The following is a 16,399-nucleotide window of genomic DNA, read 5'->3' as shown; positions in this document are numbered from 1 at the left end:
GGCTTTGGCACACTAATTAAATATCTGGAAGAAGCAGATTAGTGGAACTCCTTAATGACTGACTGTGGGTCAGAGGCAGCCCTGGATGAACAAGGTTGACAGCCACTGAATCTGACAAGAGGAGCACTAAGGACAGGGTCCCACTTCTCAACCCCGACGCGGGCAGTGTTTGGTGCTAGATTAAAGAGTGCTCCAATCCAGGATATGTGCAGTCAAAATGTCAAATAAATGTATTAAATCACTGGAACCAGACAGTATCAGAATTTCTAAGCAGTCAATCATTATTGTCCCTGGTATAACCTCTAGCTACTGAGTATCAACAGGCCAGAAAGTGAAAGGTTTGCACAGCTTCCAGCCATAAGAAAAGCCCGATAGAAGACTTGGGCATTAGGAACCTCAACGTCAGACAAGCCTGAGAAGCCAGCCCAGGGCCACACACATAACGGAGAGGAAAAGTATATAAACCAAAGAAAGCCAGCCAGTGCTGTAACAGTCAATCCCACCCTCACCGGGCCACTGACAGCTTCACACTGGAGTCACAGGATATGAGAGGCCAGGAAGGAGAGGGAAAGCTTGTTGGACCCAGAAAGGGACTCTGGCTGAGAGAGAAAACAGAGAAGGGGTAAACGGGCACTTCTTTGAAAGGAAAAGTATAAAGCTGCCATTTCAACCTTTCTTGCTCTTGTTTACCCTAAAAGGATTTTGAAAATCTATGTATTCCCCTTTATATTAGGTAAGCTTAACATCTAAAGTTTTTCATTATAATTTTAAATAGTTGCAAAGACAGTTTCTGGTGTATTGTAAATAATGGCGTAAACTATTAAGTCAGTCTTATAAATGTATCCAGTGGACTGTAAATACCATCACAATTAGACACCTACCTTCATCTAGTTAAAAATACAAATGTCTATTTAAGTCATAAATTTCTTCTTGAACTGGTAGCTCCATTACTCTGCTCCATCTAGAATTTTACCCCCCACATTTTACCCTAATGTAACACATTTTTAGGCTTGAAAGTCTCTTATTGACCATACTTATAATTCCCTGTAACATATCAAATATTCTGTGACCTCATAAGCTCTAAGTGTTCAAAAATATTTTACTCTGGATTGCATGATTATGACTGCTATTAGCACATATTTTGAAACAACAGAATATAAATACTGATCATTATTAAATGAGCAAAATTTCACTAGAAATGCATCCTGATAGAGTAAGAAGGTTCATGTTTCCAGGGATGAATCTTGCTTACTGTTAAGACAGTTTCAGCACCAATTCCATTCCTGTTTTTCATTTTTATAGATATTAAGCCCTGAGACACCTTGTTCTCATAAATAAATAGATGGCAATGGAAGTTCTGTAATAGCAACATCTCTGAATTCCTTGAACTCCCGAGTTATACACCAAAGTCATGCAGTGATCTGTTATCAAAATTATTTTTAATGATCAACTGACAACTCAATTGGTTCCTCCAATTTTGTTAAAAGTAGACTCAGAAAACCTGTAACTTATAAAAGGATTATTCCCTAGTCTTTAGACTCATATTCTCAACATTTATATTTAGAATTATCCCCATGGCACCCCACAGAGCAGGGCAACACACTATGGTCCTGACTAGAATGGGTGAGGGTTTGCTTTCCTTTTGCAGAATGGAAAAGGTGATAAGAGACCCCTTATGCTAGGCGTGTTCTCAGACAGCTCAACTTTAGAAATATAACAGAAGTTGAGGACCTAAAAATTGATTCCCTTAAAATTATCCTTGCCTGGGTACTCCATGGAGTTTTCCTACCCCCAGAGCTACATGAGTTCAGACCACTGCTGTGAAGACTAACCACATGGTCTGGAAGAGGTGAAGAGAGTAACTGTCCCTCTGTTGACAGCATCTCATCGAGACAGCACTGACAAGGAGGATGGCCCCCCTCTAAGTAAACAATCCAACCTGGCAAGGGTTCAAAGTACCATGCTTAGAAGGAATAATCCTAACTGAGAACACGGTGAAAGGCTCGGAGCTTTCAGTTAAGACCCAAGAAGAGGACACCCTGAGCTCCTTCACTGCATCTCCCCATAGGCTGGCACCAAACAGTTGACTGGCCCAGTGGGAGACACCGGACCCACAAGGGGCCAATGATATTCTCTCTCCTGGAATTTGGAGCTAGACAACCATTTCCTACCATGTGCAACAAGAAACAGAGATAAAGCTGGTCCACAGAAACAAGAGTTAAACAGCTGCACAGCCAAGAGAGTAACAGAAAGGACAACCACCTTGGTCCCAAAGGTAGGCCTTGTGGCCCAGCTCCACTCAGATTCTAGAAAATCCCCCTTTCTGCATTGGCTGGTTTTAATGAATTTCTGAGACTTGCAATCAGAAGACGTTTGGCTCAGACGAGTCAGTAGAGTGCTTCTGAGGAATTCGGCCTGATGGACCAATAACATTTACAGCATTATCAAAAAGTACCTGGAAACAAGGAGGCCAAGTACATGATTAGATAGTTCACAAAAAAGGAAATATATTTTACCTTTAAAAATAGAAAGATTTTTAAATTTTTAAATATAAATTTTAAATTAAAGAAAGATATTCAACATCACTAATTACAGTGGAAAGACAATTTAAACCAAAGACATTTTATCATTACCAGATTGGCAAAGATGAAAAAGTTTGACAATGCATTTGGCTGACAAAGGTGAGGAGGAACAGGCACCCTCATCATGGCTAAATAGGATTGTACATCCACACCATCTCTCACAGTGAGGAATAGCTATCAAAGTTAGAGATACACATTCTCTCTGCCTTAAAAGTCTCACTTCTAGGGCTTCCCTGGTGGCGCAGTGGCTGAGAGTCCACCTGCCAATGCAGGGGACACGGGTTCGTGCCCCGGCCCGGGAGGATCCCACATGCCGCAGAGCGGCTGGGCCCATGAGCCATGGCCGCTGGGCCTGCGCGTCCGGAGCCTGTGCTCCACGATGGGAGAGGTCACATCAGTGAGAGGCCCGCGTACCGCAAAAAAAAAAAAAAAAAAAAAAAAAAAGGTCTCACTTCTAGAAATTATTCTACAAATACATTCAGCAATATGTAAAATGACATGTAAAGAAGATATGTTTAAGGCAGTGTTTGTAAAAGCAAAAAATTTAAGACTAAATAACCATCAAAAGGAGACTAGTTAGGGGCTTCCCTGGTGGTGCAGTGGTTAAGAATCCGCCTGCCAATGCAGGGGGCACGGGTTCGAGCCCTGGTCCGGGAAGATCCCACATGCCGTGGAGCAACTAAGGCTGTGGGCTACAACTACTGAGCCTGCGCTCTAGAGCCCGCAAGCCACAACTACTGAGCCCACGTGCCACAACCACTGAAGCCCGCTCACCTAGAGCCCATGCTCCACAACAAGAGAAGCCACAGCAATGAGAAGCCGGTGTACCACAACGAAGAGTAGCCCTTGCTCGCCGCAACTAGAGAAAGCCTGCGCACAGCAACGAAGACCCAACGCAGCCAAAAATTTAAAAAAAAAAAAAAAAAAATTAAATAAATTAAAAAAAATTTTTTAAAAAGGAGACTAGTTAAATTATGGGGTATTCATAAAATGGAATACAATGCAGAAAAATGAGATAGAGAACAATCTCCAAACTATGAGTAGTAGGAATGTACAGTATCAGTTAGGCAAAAATAAAACAGACAGAGAAGGAAAATGCATCTATATATATGAACAGAACATACCTGAAAGTGAACAGAAGAAACTGGGGTAGAGAAAATACAAGGTAAACGTGGACAGCATTCTGTGTGTCAGAAAGTAAGAAACTGCTCAAAGACTGTCAGTGGGACACGGAAGCCAAATTTGGGCCAAATATGAGAATCAGCATGAACAATGGCATGGGTGGTTATTACCTTGAATGAGAAAATTACACTAAAACCTCTTAAAACGGGAGTACTCCTCTTCACTGAGATACATCAACAATAATAATTAGAAAATCACTTTTTTACAACCACCTTAGTAATAAATGATTCCATCAGGAATCACCAAGGAACACTAACACTGGGTACAAAACCACTGAGGACATGATATTCCCAGTCTCAAATATCACCCTACAGATTACTTATTAATTACAAAGGGGAAAGGGTATCTTTACAAGGCAGACAACATCTTAATTAAGTTAACCAACTTCAACTCTCCAATAATGGGACGAACTGGTACCAAGTGCCACCTGATACAATAAGAACACCACACCATATACAGAGAATTCCTGACTAAACTGCTCAACCTGAATCCAATCATGAGACAGTAAGACAAATCCAAATCGAAGGATGTTCTACAAAACACTACCCTGAATTTTTCAAATAGGTCAATGTCATGGAGGACAGTGGGGACTCTTCTTGATAAAAGGAGACTAAAGGGACATGATAACTAAACGTCCTTATTTTTAGGAGATACTGGCTAAAGTATTTATGGCTGAATTACAATTCCATAGCTTAATCTCAAATGATTCAGCAAAAACCAAATGTGTGTGTGTGTGTGTGTGTGTGTGTGTGTGTGTGTATTATGTACATATATTATGTGTGCCTGTGTTTGAGAGAGCAAGAAAAAGCAAAGTGGACAATATATTGATAACTGGTGATCTAAGTGAAGAACATACAGGGATATATTGTTCTATTCTTACAATCTTTCTGTATTCTGAAGTTTCTCAAAATAAAAACTTGGGGGAAATACCAAGGAAGTTTAGACTTGTACAGACAAATAAGGGTTTCCTAGCCTGTGAGAATGATACTGACTTTTCACACGCCGTATTTTATCTTCAGTAAGAGGTTACTGTTCTTTGCTATGGCAAAATACAGACCACCACTTTATATAATAAAATTCCACCTTTTTCCAGCATTAATACAGGGTATGTGAAGTCTACCAATTGTGACAACACAGGAAATTACTGTCTAAATGAACTGTGTGCTACACGCACATTTCACTAAGGGGTAAGGCAGTTTCTTATAAGGAACCATACGGTAATCACGAATATGCCATTCGCCTCCTATTACTTGACTTTGAGGAACCGTTTTGTAAAGATTATCTAGTGTCTAATTAAAAAGAAAGAAATTAGACTCGGGTTTAAGATGCCTCTGGTACGTTCTGAAATTATTTTGAAAGCTTATTTAAAAGGACTTCAAACTTGAGATTTTTTCATTCATGTATTTATTCCACAATTAAAATAAATCATAATTTAAAGCCATAACATTTTTAAAAGGTAAAGGAGAATTTGTGTCACAGCTGTATTAATAAAACAGACATTGGTCTAAAGTGCAACACTAAACAGGTGTTCTCTGTTCCCATGGTGGAATAAATACATAGCAATTACACATAAAATTTCACTAAAGATCTGAGATGACGCAAATAACCCTTTGAAACAAACTGCCCAATGAACAGAGGCAGACTGCAAATAATCTCTATTAACATTTTACTGCAGGATGGAAAAATCCCCAACGTGACTACTAACTCAAAATCTCTCATCTCATGTGCCTGGCCTTAGCTTGTTTTCCTTCCTCAGTCACATCCAAATCCAAAAAGGCTTCTCCATCCCAAGCTCAAAACTCCACCAAAAGTCCCCAAGGACCTCAGCACAGACTGCCATAATGAGACTGTGTGTAACCTTCATTCAGAACCTCCAGGGAAATCAGAAGCCCAAATGCAGAGAGCAGCAGCATTTCTTTAAACAATAGTTTTAACTGTCGAATGAGTTCTGCCAGGCCATGTGCATTTCATAACAAACCAAAATACTGTCTTAATTTGTTTTTCTTGAAGAATGTTAAGTAGGCCATTCAAGTTAAAAAAAAAAATTTTTTTTACAGAAATAATGAAAAATGAAAATTCAAAGGATTTATGCTAAAAAGCAAACCAGTCCTCTGCAGCCTAACTCATTTGTTTCTGGGCTGTGATGCCATGTAGAGGGCGATCAGGCAGTAGATGGTCCCTCCCACAGTCAGCGCCATGGTTGTCCGGTAAAGCATTTGGTCAGGCAAGCCTCGTTTCAGGTGGATGGGCACACCGTCGGATTTCTTGAAAGAAAGAATTATCAAGGATATGGCTGATAAGAAAAAGATTCTACAATTTAGGCTAATACAGAACAAATGCCTCTACTTTATAACTAATCCATCAACCCACTGCAGTGGAAAAAGCCCAAATCTACTAGAATGCTAACTGAAATACTGGTGTATTTCTTACTAATGTAGCTAAAGTTTGTAAGTCCAAAGTCATTCTCCAAAATGCAGCCTCAGGAACATGTGCACAACAAATCCACATTTCTAAGGAATTTATCATATATTGCTTACTTACAAAAGGAGCACTGGTGAATTTTTTTTAAAGGCAAAGGTAATCAGCAGCTAATCAAAGACCTGTAGGCATAAGAAATCCTCTACATTTAGTCTGAATTCTGATCATTAGTGGACTAAGTCTAAGCACACCAGGTCAGTTAACAGGTTCATGTCCATTTTGTACTCAACTACCTTCTTCCTATTAAGCTGCTAAACCCCTATTTAATAATGAGACTCCATAAAATGTTTAATCCATTATTTTGCACAGTCTCCAAAATCCCTCCCCACGGCAACTCAAGACCCCAAATGCCCACTCAAGTCTGAGTTATCAGATTAAAAGAGATTAAACTGGGCTTCCCTGGTGGCACAGTGGTTGAGTCCGCCTGCCGATGCAGGGGACACGGGTTCGTGCCCCGGTCCGGGAAGATCCCACATGCTGTGGAGCGGCTAGGCCCGTGAGCCATGGCCGCTGAGCCTGTGCTCCGCAACAGGAGAGGCCACAACAGTGAAAGGCCCGCGTACCGCAAAAAAAAAAAAAAAAAAAAAAAAGAGATTAAACTGATCAAAAGTCCCCAAGGTGGTCCTAAATCTGGACATATTTTTGAGGAGGGGGAAGCTACCTTCCAGCAACAGCAGTAACAGCTATTGCCACTCCCACGATACCTGAGATACAGTTGAGTCACTGACCTCTCAATTATCTGTAGGTAGATTAACATTAATCATATTTTTAAGTCCAATCCTAGCTTCTCTGCTAATCAGCAAACCCAAGAGAGCCTCCCCCACTTCTAGCAACAGTTCAGTGAATTTTAATATCAAGCAAGCAAAAATCAACTAGAAGAAAACTTATTGCCAAAAGTCACTGCATGTGTCACAAAGCCTAATATATACTGGATTATTCACAGTATTATTATATATATGCTATTGCTTCCTCCATCCAATGGATGATCAACAGCTACATATGCAATTTAAAAATCTGCATAACCTTAAATACTGATGAGGAAACTAATCACCCTCTCCTCTTTTATCAGTTTCTACCTACATGAAGTTCTACCAGTTTATGGCTTAAACTAAAATCAAGAAACTTCTATTTAAGAAAAAACAGGGAAGTGAGTAGCAAACTAGATTAAGACTCCATTTTGTAGGGTTTTCTAGGTCTATTTACTTCACAGCCTTCACTGTTCTAGTGTCTTCTCTCACCTGGAAAAACTTCTGCAGCTCTGGAACTTTATTTTTCCCAGCATAATCATATGCAGTAGAATTGGAACTCAGTTTAGTTGGTGTGGCAAATATGATAGGCGGTGCTTCTGTGGAAACCACAGGCCTTAATCCCTGCAGGAAAAAAGGAAAAGGTCAAGTTGAAAGTTATGTCTGGGCATGTGAACAAGCCTTTCCAGGAGAAGGCTGTCCAGAAGAGTGGAGTCAGTGATTCCACCACACAAGAGAGAAGGAAAGTCCCCAACTCTGCATTACAAAGCATTTAGGTTTAAAGTCCCTAAAACACCCTAGCGCCCATTTCCAGAGCAAACACAGTCAAGAACTCTCTTGCTGGTTAAGGTGGGGGAGGCAGACGGGGGAGAAGCAAACCACAACAGAGGCCCAATCTAAGCTTCCAGATAAACCCACTGTGTCTATCTTCTCATCAAACCAATAAAACATTTATCATCTATATGAACTTTGGGTTAAATTTCAAAAGAAACCTGGCTGTCCCTTTTCTCCTCTGGGTGAGTAGGTATACCAACATGGAATCTCAAAGTGGACTTCAGAAACTTTCCAGATACACAGTAAAGAAATATCTCAATCTGGAAGAGCCTGTAATGGGAAGAGAGCTGTCTTTCAGGACCAGAAAACAAAACAAAACAATTACAGCAGAGCAACTGAACTTTCTGGCATTAATAAATCTGTAAGTTAAAAAACATATACTGTAAAAATAAAAAAGGAAAACTCAGTGTTCTCATTGTGACGTGTGTACGACAATACACATGTACTACATACACAGAGTGTCTACCACTGAAAGGACTGCGTGAAGTAGCATGTGCCTAAAGCAGTGTCTGGGACACAGCAGGCATTCAATAAACATAAGCTGAATGAGATTCGGGGGCTCAGCAGCTGCCTCAGCCACATGTGACAGAGAAAGGAAGGACAAACACACAGTCTTAAAAAGAATCTAAGGGGGGAGAAAAATGAAGTGCTGATACATGCTACAATATGGATAAACCTTAAAAATAGTACGCTGGGCTTCCCTGGTGGCACAGTGGCTGAGAGTCCGCCTGCCGATGCAGGGGACACGGGTTCGTGCCCCGGTCTGGGAAGATCCCACATGCCGTGGAGCGGCTGGGCCCGTGAGCCATGGCTGCTGAGCCCGTGAGCCATGGCCGCTGAGCCTGCGCGTCCGGAGCCTGTGCTCCGCAACGGGAGAGGCCACAACAGTGAGAGGCCCGCGTACCACAAAAAAAAAAAAAAAAAACAGTACGCTGAGTAGAAGCAGTCAGTCACAAAAGACCACAAATATATGAAAGTCCAGAATAGGGATATCTACAGAGACAGAAAGTAAATTAGTGGCTGCTAAGGGACAGGGGAGGAGGGGCGGGGGGGTGTTAAGGAAGAGGAAGGTGATAGCTGAAAGGTACAGCTTTCTTTCTGAGGTGATAAAAATGCTCTAAAATTAATATGGTAATGGTTGCACATTGTCTGTGAATACACTAAAAACCATTTAATCATATATTTTAAATGAGTAAATGTATGGTATGTGAATTACATCTCAACAAAGCTGTTTAAAAAAAAAAAAAAGAACCTAAAGGGAACTCTGGGTTTCTATCTGATGGAGTAAACCTACAGTGGCAGATAGATAAATGATTCTCCAAAATAACCTACAGATCACACTAAGGAACTTAGAGTTACAAATCAATAAAATCCATCCTTTTATATTAAATTCTAACTCAGAAAAATAAAATCTTAAAGTTAGCAAACAAAGCTCAGCCTCTTCTATTTTTACAGATGAAAAAGGAAATCCTTTGCTCAAATTAATAAGAGTTGTCAGATTGTACTTGATCTCTTCAAAAAAATCTAACTTTACCTATAATTGACAAGAGACCTATTCTAAAGATCACATATTGAAAACCTCAATGTTACTCCCACCAGGCAGGCACTGGGATCAACAGAGCAACAAAAAGGCATTAAAGTAATTTTGGCTTCTATTTCTTCTAACACAGTCCCATAAATGGGAAAGAATCACGGCCTTTTTTTCTGTTCTTTCACTCATTCAACATATTTTACTGAGTAATTACTCTATACTGAAAATACATAGGACACATTCAATCTCTGCCATTATGGATATCAGTGTTATGGAATAATAGCAGCTAATATCTACCAAGCTCTTGTTATGTGCCCAGCATCATGTTAAGCATTTCATACGCATCATTACAGCAATCCTAGGGAGATGTTACCTTTCCCTTTTTACAGAGGAGAAAACTGGATCAGAGAGGGTGACTTGCCTGAGACTCCATAACAAAAAGAGGCAAGTGTGGGAACTCAAGCCTCTCTCAAGTCCAGAACCCTGGCATTTAAGTACCTACCTGCCCCTGCTACCTCTCGTCAACTACTGCTCAAAAACAACAATCCATTTGAAGAGAAAGTCTGCTTAGTAAGCTGTTAGTCTACATTTGGAATATAACAGAGACTTAGGAGTCAGAGACAGAACCGGGGCTCCAACTACTGAGATAACAAGGCTATAAGAAAGTTCTCTCTTTAAACTGGAGAATTTTAGACACTCCCTCATCATTCTGTGAGCTCTTTGTATTTTCTCCTTATGATCATTTTCCCTTGAATGCAAAAATTTTAAAACCCTTCCTACCAAGCAACTCCAAAACTGGTTTGAAATTAAATTCATGTTTTGACAGGACTAATGTGAGAGCATTTTTAGATGGGATTATACCTAGCTGCCTTGTATTTGTTTACCTGTTAAGTGATTCAAAACTATAGCAAAGTTTTCGAACAAGATCATCTCAAAACAGGAGTTATCAACCATCTTAACAGTTTAAAATAATTCCATATTTCCATTTATAATACTGTAAAAGTTCAGAATATCAAATTTTAAAGTTACCTATAATCCCATTATCTTATCCCATCAGTTATTATGAATTGTATATTCTCCTCCAATCTTTTCATAGGCATATATATATATTTTTTTTTTTTTTTTTTTTTTTTTTTTTTTGCGGTACGCAGGCCTCTCACTGTTGTGGCCTCTCCCATTGTGGAGCACAGGCTCCGGACGCGCAGGCTCAGCGGCCATGGCTCACGGGCCCAGCCGCTCCGCGGCATGTGGGATCTTCCCGGACCGGGGCACGAACCAGCGTCCCCTGCATCGGCAGGCGGACTCTCAACCACTGCACCACCAGGGAAGCCCCATAGGCATATTTTAATCTTTATAGTCACAGTGCAAAACCCCACATTCTACCTTTTTCACTTATAATAAACATTTTTTTTCAGGTTCCTAAACAATCTTCATAACGAAATCTACTCTTCACATCAACCCCATAAATTATTACCAGCCCATGTTACAGATGATTAAAACAAAGCTCAGAAATGTCCTAAGTGTGCTCGCTTCAGCAGCACATATACTAAAACTGGAACGATACAGAGAAGATTAGCATGGCCCCTGAGCAAGGATGACACACAAATTCGTGAAGCGTTCCATATTTTTAAACAACTACCGCATGCTAACACATATATATGGAATCTAAAAAAAAAAAATGGTTCTGATGAACCTAGGGGCAGGACAGGAATAAAGATGCAGACACAGAGAATGGACTTGAGGACACGGGGAGGGGGAAGGATAAGCTGGGACGAAGTAAGAGAGTAGCACTGATATATGTACACTACCAAATGTAAAACAGATAGCTAGTGGGAAGCAGCTGCATCACACAGGGAGATCAGCTCAGTGCTGTGTGACCACCTAGAGGGGTGGAATAGGGAGGGTGGGAGACGCAAGAGGGAGGGGATATGGGGATATATGTATACATATAGCTGATTCACTTTGTTATAAAGCAGAAACTAACCCATCATTGTAAAGCAACTATACTTACTACAGTAAAGATGTTTAAAAAAATAGTAAAGCAGGGGCTTCCCTGGTGGCGCAGTGGTTGAGAGTCCGCCTGCCGATGCAGGGGACACGGGTTTGTGCCCCGGTCCAGAAGGATCCCACATGCCGCGGAGCGCCTGGGCCCGTGAGCCATGGCCGCTGAGCCTGTGCGTCCGGAGCCTGTGCTCCGCAACAGGAGAGGCCACAACAGTGAGAGACCCACGTACCGCAAAAGAAAAGAAGTCACAAGTAAGATGGGATTCAAACCCACACATGTTTATTACACCACACCATCAGTAATCAGCTGTCTCGACCCCACAGGTAAAAAGAATCCAAATGGTGCTAAGGTTTTTCACCCTAGGCATAATTAAACCTCCTAACAATATAAGAGCAGTCAAGGTTTCCAGTGTTTCAAGGCAGCTAGATAAGACTAGCACTAGGGTTCTCAAGAGTAGACCAGGAAGCTATATTTACAGGAAGGGATCTACAGCAAATCCCTTTGCCTAGGCCTCCTTCCAGGGCCACGGATGCCCCAACCTAGAGGAATTATGAGCCTCAAATATGCCCCTCCTCATCTCAATAAATGATAACGCCCCATCTTTCCAGGTACTTGGGCCAAAAACCTTGAAATTGTTCTTAATACCTCTCACTCACACATTTGAAAATCCTTTTGGCTCTACCTTCAAATTATATTTAGAATCTGACCACTTCTCACCTATCTTCACCAATCCACATTCTGGTCCAAACTCCTAGATTTTTAAAACAGCCTCTTAACTGGTCATCCTGATTTTATTCCATCCTTGCTGCCCTACAGTCTACTCTTAATGCAGCAACCAGTAATTGTGTTAAAACAGAGGATGGGGCTTCCCTGGTGGCGCAGTGGTTGGGAGTCCGCCTGCCGATGCAGGGGACACGGTTTCGTGCCCTGGTTCGGGAGGATCCCACGTGCCGCGGAGCGGCTGGGCCCGTGAGCCGTGGCCGCTGAGCCTGCGCATCCGGAGCCTGTGCTCCGCAACGGGAGAGGCCGGAACAGTGAGAGGACCGCGTACCGCAAAAATAAAATAAAATAAAATAAAAAGTGGACTGTAGACCAAGTGGAAATCACAGGTTTCGCTGAGTATCAAATCTCTTAGCTGTTTACACAATCACTACCTCTACAACTGATTAAGAGCCATTCAACCGTTTTACCACGTTTAGTAGCTGAGTTCTTCCTAGTCTACTTTAGCTGCTCCAAATTTTAAGAGAGAAAAGTAAACATGATTTTTTTTCACTTCAAAATTGACTGGCCCAAAGTTTCCCCTTTCCTTCTACCTTTTAACTTTGGGGAGGAGGAGGAAGAAGGGTGGAGAAATAAGAGAATTATCCCAAAAATGTTTTAATTTTTAAATGATAGAAACTTACGAGCTCTTTCATTCTGATTCAGGACTACAAACAAGTTTCAATCTGCAGTGATCAAGTCCTTTCATTTCCAATTGCCAGCTAGGTACCACCACCTCCATGTTTCCCTGACATTTCACACTCAGTGAATCCAAAATTCACCCAGTTCCTCACAAGCCTACTCAGGAGCTCCCTGTTTCTGGGGGAAACACCACCATCCTCCCATTACCCAGTCATCTTGGAGCCCTCCTTCCTCATTTCCAAAATCTCCTTCACCGGGCGCTAAGTACTCATCTCCAGCCTCTGACTCTTTCTCCATTCTTACTGAGAAGACCCTGAACTCTTTTATGGGTATAACAGGCATCCCCGGCACTGGTCTCTCCCAGTCAGATTATCTTTTCAAAGCATAGCTCTGGTTATGATACGTACTCCTCCATCATAAACCTTTCATGAAACTAAAGGGAAGAGGCCATGCCCTTGTTTCAACCTCTGGACAAGACTCTACCACAACTTTCAGCATCAAGTTGCTTTGTAAATTCCTATTCATTTCTCACAAAATTAAGTCCTACCATCCTAGGCCCTTCATGATCTACCTCCAACCACCACAGCTAAACTTACCTACTCAATGATTCCCCCTGCAGCCCCCCTCTCCTCCTCCACTCTCGCAGTTCTCTTAATCTAGAATATCCTGCCATCTTAACTAGGAGAGGAACTGCTGGATCATACGGTAAAATTATGTTTCACTTTTTTAGAAAATGCCAAACTGTTTTCCAAAGAGGCTGTACCATTTTAAATTCCCCCCACAATGTAGTACGGTTCCAGTTTCTCCACATTCTCACCAACACCTGTTGTCTTTTTTGTTTTAGCAGGTGTGAAGTGGTATCTCCTTGTGGTTTTGATTAGTATTACCCTAATGACTTATGATGTCAAACATCTTTTCATATGCTTATTGGCCTCAATTTATTTTTGACAAAGGACACAGAAAGGTAAGCAAAATGCTCTTCACTCAACCACTGGTACCCTCCCGACAATTACTTGCCATCAGATTGATTTATAAATCTCTACCTGTACTATTGTTAGAGAACTAGTTTTTCCATATAAGGTTACTCAATGCATGTTAGATTATTCACTTTACATAATACTGAAAGTTACAAACACCTACATTTTACAGTATGCTAACATTTTAAAAGTTTCCAAGAAAGGAAAAATTGAAGTACTCCTGATTACCAAAGTCAGAACCCTTGGTTTGGGGATACCTGTCACAATCACTCTGAAATCTGCAATTCATATAAAGCCTACAATATTCATATAAAGCCTACATAATATCACTTCTTTCAACATAACTTAAGAAATCCTTAAGTAATTAAGAAGTCCAAATTCTCAAGAGAAACACAATTCAAGTGGAGCTTAGAAATCTTTAATCCCTCTCTGTAGCAAATGCATCTTGGGGTAATATCTGCTCTAAGTGCCAATTAATTTCAAGATGTGTCAGTTTTAGTTTAAAATTTCACTTTTTCTTACTAGATAACAAAATCTAGTTTATGCTAAACTAGATTTTGCATAGCATAGCATATGCTATGCTAGATTATGCTAAAACTCTATTGAAAGAAATTCTACAACCACCAATGGAATAGATCAATTTTGATATATTCATACAGTGAAATCCTATACTGCAATAAAAGAAACAAACTACTAATAAACATAACATGAATGAACCTCAAAAATATTGAGAAATAGAAGGCTTATACAAAACAGTACTGTGTGGTTCCATTTATACGAAATTCGAAAACAGGCAAAACTATCTATTTATAGTGATAAAAATATGAATAGGAAGATGAACATGGACTGACAAGGCAATAGTAAAAAGGAACTTCCTAGGAGTGATATAATATTGTATATGTTAATACGAGTGTGGGTTACACAGTATGTTTGTCAAAAATGTGCTGAAAAATACACACCTTTATGTTTTAAGACTACCTGCTTCTTTATAGAAGCAAATATAATAGAAATAGCTATTTCTTATAATCTGTAAGATAAGTCACTTGTCAATTCCTTCTTCAGACCTCACTACCAATTTGGTTTCAACGACACCACGCTGCTTTCCCTAATCCTGGATTGTCCTTATGATAAATTTTCCTCCTCCACTCTCCCTGTTTCTGTAATCTAATCGTAACTCCATCTTTCTTCCCCATGTGCTTGCTCCCTGGATGATCTCCCCCACCACAGCTTCTACTACCACCTACGGGCTGAAGACACCTAGATCTATTAAACTCCTTATTCATAAATCCAGCTGCAATCAGACATGACATCTCATCACGAGCTCAGTATTTATAAACCTGGACCCTTCCTCCCCAACCCCACACCCCCAAAAAACGTGCTCTTTTTCTGGCCCTCCCTATCCTAGTTAACAGCACATCTCATCTTAGGTTGAAATCATCCTTAAACATCCTTCCCCTTGAGCAAGTTGCGGTGTTTCACAGAAGGAAAAAAAGGTAACAACAATGGAGCATTCTTCACACCCCACCTAGGGCCCTTATTGTTCCAGTCCAGTTTTCCAACTGCATATCTCATCAACCCTTCCCTACCTACCCTGAGGATTGAGAATGAAAATGGTGGTATCTCAGACTTAGCTTCTCGAGAATAGCTACCACCTATCCAGTAATAGCCACCTGCCAACGATTGCTAGTCACATGACACACACCTCTTTTAATCTGTACTCCAGCTGCCCTAAAGGAAACTGAGCTCACAACGAATTAACTTGATCAAGGTCATAAAATTAAAGCAGCGAAACCAGGATGTGAGCCCAAATTAAGTCTGGGACTCTAAAGTTTTTCATCTCTACACTACAAGCTGGAGACTGATAATCCAATTGGCAAAATCTGAGTGAAGTCGCAATACTTTTCAGACCACTCAAGAGCAACCATCAACCATTTCACAGCTGGAAAAATGTCAGCTCTTTGCACGTTAACTGCGAAGACTCACCCAAACATTTGAATTAACTCTTTAAGTCTTCTAATTCTGATCACACAGCCCCTTCTGCCCCTATGGCTTCCGCTGGTACCATCACCCCAGCTCCCAAATCTGGTGCTTGGATGAGGCTGTCTTTGGGGCTGAGGCAGGAGGATGACAATGGGGCATTGAGGAGAATGAAAGCTGGACTTCCTTAAAAAAAAAAAAGGACAGGGCCAAACTTCGGACTCGGTCGGGTCACATTCTGGGCCCCGCCGACCTCACGAGCCACCAGCAACGACCTCGGGGGTCACCTTGACCGCTGCTGAGTGCCAGGCCCAACTTCCACACCAGGCCAGCCTCGCCGGGGAGCAGCTACAGAATTAAGGAGCCTCCATGGCCACGGCAAGTGCGTGACAAGAGGTGAGGGACCAACTAAACCGAAGCGCGGGCAGAAGCCTCGCCTGGCTCCGGCGCTGAAACTGCCAGGCGCAGACTCGGGCCGCCACTTCTCCCGTCCGAACCGGCGCGGCGCTACCCGTACCTGAGGGTTATAAGCGTCGGAAGCCCACGCTCCCGTCAGTTTCTGCGTGAAGCTACTGAACTTATAATACATGTTGCCCGGTGTCGACTTCAGGGAGCCACTGCCCGCGCGACCGCCCCAGAGAAGGACCCCGCTTTCCCGGGTGTCTGCCGAAGACTCAGCCCAAGGA

General features: G+C 41.6%; 1 protein-coding gene and 1 non-coding gene across 9 annotated transcripts in view; one reads left to right on the top strand and one right to left on the bottom strand.

The window, feature by feature from the left end:
• Positions 1-16,399, bottom strand: part of LOC117199478 (cytochrome c oxidase subunit 7A-related protein, mitochondrial) — a 27,542-nt gene extending 11,143 nt beyond the window's left edge. For 5 of the 8 annotated variants that reach the window (XM_049696004.1, XM_049696006.1, XM_049696005.1 and 2 more), the window contains exons 1-2: positions 16,231-16,399; positions 7,481-7,612 (exon numbers count right to left, since the gene is read on the bottom strand). In XM_049696004.1, the coding sequence (XP_049551961.1) occupies positions 7,481-7,612; positions 16,231-16,302 (204 nt within the window). In that variant the 5' untranslated portion in view covers positions 16,303-16,399. Of the gene's footprint in view, positions 1-854; positions 6,029-7,480; positions 7,613-11,364; positions 11,530-16,230 lie in introns of those variants that run through there. The other 3 variants (XM_049696002.1, XM_049696009.1, XM_049696003.1) reach the window with 3 other exon arrangements.
• LOC117200257 (U6 spliceosomal RNA) lies at positions 10,876-10,982 on the top strand. The gene has a single exon (XR_004481735.1). It is a non-coding gene; the product is annotated as a U6 spliceosomal RNA (small nuclear RNA).

This window comes from Orcinus orca, chromosome 13, assembly GCF_937001465.1.
Source record: "Orcinus orca chromosome 13, mOrcOrc1.1, whole genome shotgun sequence".
Taxonomy (NCBI): Eukaryota; Metazoa; Chordata; class Mammalia; order Artiodactyla; family Delphinidae; genus Orcinus; species Orcinus orca.
The sequence above is the reverse complement of the archived record's forward strand: the minus strand, read 5'-3'. Positions and strand labels throughout refer to the sequence as shown.